The following is a 6,008-nucleotide window of genomic DNA, read 5'->3' as shown; positions in this document are numbered from 1 at the left end:
CCCCGAGCACCGCCGCTCCTGTGAGCGGGCAGCCGCCACGCAGCGTGGCCGGGGCTGCCTCGAAGCACTGGGCAGAGGCTGCAGCTCAGGCGTGGTGAAAGAGCTGAGCCAAGCACCCCGTCGTGCTGCCTCTCACGTCAGTGCTACCGGTCGCTTTTAGCGGTAATAACTTTGGGATAAAGTGTCCGATTTTTTGTCCCTGGGAGATTTAACAGGAGATGTGCTGTGGATAATGGTAACAAGAAATTTAGATGAGCAACAGACGCGTAAGAGAAAGGACGAGGGGGTGGACAACACAACTCCCATTCACTTGCCGAGACCACGGGGCTCTGCTGCTGCGCGGGGCTGTTCATTTCCATATGTCTGTCTGCCAAGCTGCAAAATGATTCAGTACTCACCTCCCTTACAGGATGGTCACTGACCTCACTGGGCTTTGAAACAAAGAGCAAAAGAGAATTGCAAGACATGGTGTGATCCTTCACCGAAAGCCCTGATAAAATAACGAGAGTACATAACAAGGTGATATATTTCTGGGTGCTGGAAATCTTACAATACCTTTTATTTATCTTAATTTGAAAATACAGCAGATGGGAACAAACGAACAACTGACATGAAATATAACCCCTGTTTAACTTTTGGTTACTGGAAGGAAACTCAGTTTCATCACATGAATGTTCTGGTGTCCTGGAGTATGAACGCTTTCACAGGTTTTGTAAATACACTCAGCAAATGCAGCAATAATCATTGCGCTGTTGTAAGAGTAGGGCAATAGGATTGCTGAAGCCTTATGAGCCATTTTGAAGATTGTGAACAGATGTTAGGAGATGTGCTAAAAGATGTATTTTTCCTATATGAAGGATAAGGGGGACCTTTCGCCATAAAATTTTGTATTTGGAGAGAGAGAAATTATCCAGATCTCAAACAGGTTTCGTTCTTCTACACAAAGGAGTAGGGAATTGCAGACCAAAGAGCGATTTTTACATGCAATACTCTTTGTTTAAATTAGCATCATTTCTTAAATCCACACTTTTTCCCAAGGCCAGACATTGCTTCTGCAGCTTGTCCAGTTGCTTTTTCTACCCCATCTTGTGCTGTCTTGGAAGCCTTGTCAATAGCTGCAAGAGAGGAAAAAAGATAAGCAAAAAAAAAGCTTGAAAAATGCAACGTAGTTTAATATTTATGATGGACGGGGGAAGTGTGAAAATTACCAGATTATAAAAATATAGGGATATATCTTCTTTAAAAAAAGGGTTCTCTGCAGGTGACTATAGTTGGGTTTGGCAGGATGTATTTAGGATGGGCTGCAAAATAGGAGGGGTCACATGGAAGTTTTGGGTGCTGAGCTGAAGCAGTATGAAATGAATGATGGGACAAAGCTGGAACAGATTGATTTTGGTCTAAGTGTAGCCCCTCTCTCTTCTCTGGGATCCCGGCTGTATTTTGGCAATATTGATACCGCCTCATCTAATGTCAACAAGTGCCCAGGTCCTGCCTTCTTATCACATCATGGAGCTGTAGAGGGTGTCTGCTCTAAGGAGATACTGCCAACACATTTTGACTTTCGTTAAATATTTTAGACCCTGAAGTCGCTAATCCTCCCCTCATTCTTAGAAAATTATTACAATTAAGTGAGAATTGAGCTTAGTTTTTAGTTTAACTTGTTCCCAATCCCCAGAAACGAGATGCCAATGCTTTCCTGATGGCACCTTTCCACCTGTGGGATCATTAATATTTGACCCCAGGCACTGGGTGCTAGCGTGGGGCTCAACCTGGATGTACCCCTGCCCTCCAGACTGAGGAAGCAAGATGTATCACAGGGTTACTTAATCCACAAGAGAGAAGAGCAAAATTTTGTCTGCGCTGTTCCCAGAAGTTTTCTATAAAGGAAGCCAAAATCTGAGTGTCATGCATGGGACTTGATGGCTGGCGGGAGTCAGCTATTATGGTACATCTGCCAGTAAATGTATGGAGCTACCAGGGAACAGATCCTGAAATCCTGTCCTGTGAGATCTGTAAGAGGCAAAAACTTGTCACTGAAACCAAGAGCTTTCAGGCTGAGAGCGCCTGCAGGACAGAGGGGAATGAGCACTGCCCACTGCTGGCTTGTGTTGAGCTGCTCCATTGCTTCTTGATTTGAACGTCATTTCTCCTACCTTTCTGGCTTGCATCTGTAATCTGGTTGACTGCATCCTGAGCAGCCTGTCCCAACGTGTTTGCTGTAATTAAGGACAAAAAAAATTCATTTCCGTGTGTCCACATTTATGCTTACAGGAATTCCTTATAATCAATTGGCTTTTCTGCATGTTCGCAGAAGGACATGCCCCTGGCAAGAGATAAGGCTGGTGCGGAGCAGACTGAGGCTGTGTGCTTCGCTCATGGGCACCCTGGGAACTCTGTGTGTTGCCAGAGCAGCTTGCTATGAGATTAGCGTTCACCTAGCACCTACAGTCAGCTGAGCAAATAGGTGACAGATAAGAAGATAAAATAAAAAGGAGATAAAGAAGCAAAGAATAGCAGTGAGTTTGAATGATGACATTTAGCTGCAAGTTGCTTATTTTACACTACCCTTGCTTGTATTGATTTTTCTAGCTTATTCTGCTTGGAGAAGTTTGGCCATCTAGCATGCATTTTCTTTGCAGGCCGTTTGGGAGTAGTGCCTTTTCCGAAATGGAAGCAAACGCATTAAACAGAGCAGGACAGGAAAAGGGAGATTTTACAAACAAGATATATATAGAAGAAGAGGAGCAGAAGCCAGAATTGTAATGGATCAAGTCCAGAATATAAAGCATTAAAAAAGTGAGATGCTATGTAATTGTAAGATGTCTGATAGTTTATGAAAGAGCGATAGCCATCCTATCACTTTTGCTAGAAGAAATGACCCCTCAATGGCATGAATATATTCAGGATGCAGCAAGGACTATTTTGTTTTTCATGAAAAACATGTTTTTCATGTTTTTTCATGTTTCTGGGTCTGCTACACGTTTGTTCCCAGGTGTATGGAAACTTACTGTAACTCCGAAGAAATCAGTGAGGTTACTCACGTATTTCAGCTATGCAACAAAGTGTTTGCAGGATCAGAATCCAGGACTGATACAAATTACACCCTGCTAGGAATGAGGTGCACGCAAACACTGTAAGGAATATACTGTAAAATGCTAGCATAAGCTATACACATATTGACATTTTTCATTCAAAGGAAAAGCTATTATACTTTGCATTGAAAAATTGGTTTCCAGTGCACAGTGCTAATAATAATACAGTGCTTGGCCCTAAAACATAGGAAGAGCTATGACAGAAATGTGTGCACAGATTTTTTTTTTTTAAACCCCGCAAAGTCTGGTGATCACTGCTGGAGAAGAATACAACCAAACACTTGTACTACCTATTACAAACAGGCCATTGCAATCAATGTAGTTACTACCAGAAGGCATTGATAGTCGGGCCACGTAGCAAACATTAATCAAAGGTTAACTCCAACTTCTTAGAAGGACAGCAGTTTAAATACCTCCACACAGCAGGAGAAAAGACCACCCTGAGCAATGTAAATGCTAGATAAAAAAGGTTATTCCTACCAAAACAGGCTTCACTGCTCTAAAAACACTAAGTTTAAAGATCTGGCTGGGGAGTGATAAGGGTCAGCAGATGCTCAGCAGCCGCTGAGGGAGCTGCGGGTGGGTGGAGGTGGTTGCCCATGCCAAGCTGAGAGCTGTGGCCAGCCTGACACCTTCTCCAGGCGATGGCCAAAACTTGGGCCCCAGGAACAGAAAGAAAAGGGGAAGCTGTGTCCTGCTAGCACCGGCGAAGCTCGCAGTGTAACTCTAGATTGTGGTTTCTGTAAGCAAAAGCAGCAGCTAAGCCCCCCACAACTATACAAGGTTATTTAGTCTTTCTTACCAGCATCTTTTGCTGCACCTTCAGCCTGTTCCTTCAGGCCCTGGAAGTTTTTACCCGACATTGTGGCTTCTGACACGTGTTGACACACCTCCGCATCAATAAAATTAAGTGCCTGGTGATGTATAGCACACAAAGTGAGGGGTGTCCTGACCTGTCCTGGTTTTATACATGTGCCAGAAGACCTGCTGACGCTTTTGGGGGTGATTGGTACAATGGGTGGAGCTTGAATGTGAGGTATGAGAGATGAAAATACACAGAGAAAAGCCATTTATTTACCCTCCCCAATGAGAGGGTGTGCCGGGTGGAGATTTCTGCTTCATCGCACTGTCTTTGTTTATAAGTTTGTTGGTTTTTTTTCAAATCAAAACCACAAAAAAACCAAAACCTGTTCCACCACCAAAGACAGAGAAACCACTGAACTGAGCTTTGTAAAAAGTGCTGGAAAACTACTGAAGTAGTAGTGCCTGGGCATGGCCAACTTTTGTCCTTGCTGGGCTGGCTTCTTTCTCCTTCCTTCATTCCCTGAGCTGATCCTCCAGAGAGTAGAAAACAGCCCAAACTTCATTCATTTTTTAACAGTTTTAATCACAATCACCTTTTCTTGTCAGGTGGGATACTGTTAGATGGCAAGACTTGTAATTTACCTGTATTTTTATAAGAAACTGCAAATCTGGTCATCTTTCCTGTTGCCTGCTCAAGTTGGATTGCAAAAGCCCAGCATCACTGAAGGCCATGCCTGGGTTCGGCAGGTAACCCGTGTCAGCGCTAGCAGTTCTCAGGGAAAGGAAAAAAAGAAGCCAAATTAGCAAAGCTACCTTCTCCTAGTGTGGCTTTGTATTACGGGTTTTGTTAGTACATCACTACATTAATAAAAGTTTCTGGCTTTAACCTCTGGCATTTCACAGGTTTCCACTAGCCTTTAGAATTTATGTTTTCTGCCACCAATCCCCAGTACAAAGAAACTTTGTACAAATAAACTGTTGGCAGAGTTGGGGGCCAAAGGCCTCGCCGGCTTTGTGGGGCTCAAATTCCTCATCGCCATTTTCCAGCGTACAAAGCACCTCGTTTCAGATGTTGACACTCATACCCATATTCGTCTTCTTGAGGAAAGCTTTTTTGTTGAGAAATGGGCACGAGAACAAGATGCTGTGGATAAATGAGGGTGGGAAGTGACAGTGCTCATAAGTTTAATACTTCATTAGTACCCAAGTGAGGAAGAGCAGCAGAAAACAAGGTTAAATGCATTCCTCTGCTGCTCCTATTCAGCCTGTCATTTCGGAGAGCTCTTTTCAACTTTTTGCACTGCTGGCACCACTCATTTATTATTTCAAACAGCAATTCTCTTTCCCCCTTGACAGGTTAATTAGCATTTTAATTATATATTCACATCAAGTATCTTTTTCAATTCCTTGCTGATTTCTTTTTTAGAACAATTTTCTTATTTGGATTTGCAAAAACTCAGATAAAAGGCTCGCAATATTTTGGGGTTCTCACATTTTTTGGGCAAAACCGCTAACATAGACTTATTTATCTTTCTCGCCGAAACCTGAGAACCTAGCAACAACAAAACCATAACAAACAGGCGGTTTTCAGCCATTCTCAGCTCCCTTGGCCAGATCCCTGCTGCTGCGATTACCTTTGTGCAGAGCATTTGTGAGAGCAAGGAAGAGGCTCTCCAGCACCCACCAGGCAGCTTGTCGTGGCTTGAGAGAGGACGTACCCAGGCTCCAGCAGCAAATACCTTCCAGCTGCCTTCCCAGCTCTTTTCTACTGCTGGATTTTCAGCTCAAGGGCCCCGCTGATACTGGCTGGGATAGTCTGCCTGAAACGGAGAACAGGAGTTTGGCAGAACACTTAAAACTGATGCACACTTACACCAAACTTTAAACGTGCACCACATTATAGCAGTATCTTAGAGACTCCTTAGCAGTTAAGATAAATATGTTCTCTAATTCTGCTCTGATGGCCACCTCGATTACTCCAGCTGCAACTATTATTCTTCCAAGTGGAAATCTTTGTTTGACCCTTTGGACTCCACATGGGTGTCTGATCTGCTCCACTACTTGCTTTACCTCCTGCTCAAAATTAAAGTAGCACGAATCTGTGAGTAAAGC

At 43.5% G+C, this 6,008-nt stretch overlaps 1 protein-coding gene across 1 annotated transcript; it reads right to left on the bottom strand.

Annotated features, from left to right (window-relative positions):
* Nucleotides 1-381: 381 nt before the first annotated feature.
* On the bottom strand, nucleotides 382-4,386 carry LOC104323142 (adipogenesis regulatory factor). Its single transcript, XM_009926640.2, has 3 exons — nucleotides 3,895-4,386; nucleotides 2,154-2,216; nucleotides 382-1,115 (listed from the first exon to the last, which is right to left on the bottom strand). Exons 1-3 carry the CDS (start codon nucleotides 4,160-4,162, stop codon nucleotides 1,009-1,011), a joined length of 438 nt encoding a protein of 145 aa, XP_009924942.2. The 5' UTR covers nucleotides 4,163-4,386; the 3' UTR covers nucleotides 382-1,008.
* Nucleotides 4,387-6,008: the final 1,622 nt, after the last annotated feature.

Source organism: Haliaeetus albicilla, chromosome 11, assembly GCF_947461875.1.
Source record: "Haliaeetus albicilla chromosome 11, bHalAlb1.1, whole genome shotgun sequence".
NCBI classification, from domain to species: domain Eukaryota; kingdom Metazoa; phylum Chordata; class Aves; order Accipitriformes; family Accipitridae; genus Haliaeetus; species Haliaeetus albicilla.
This window is presented reverse-complemented; position numbering and strand designations above follow the sequence as displayed.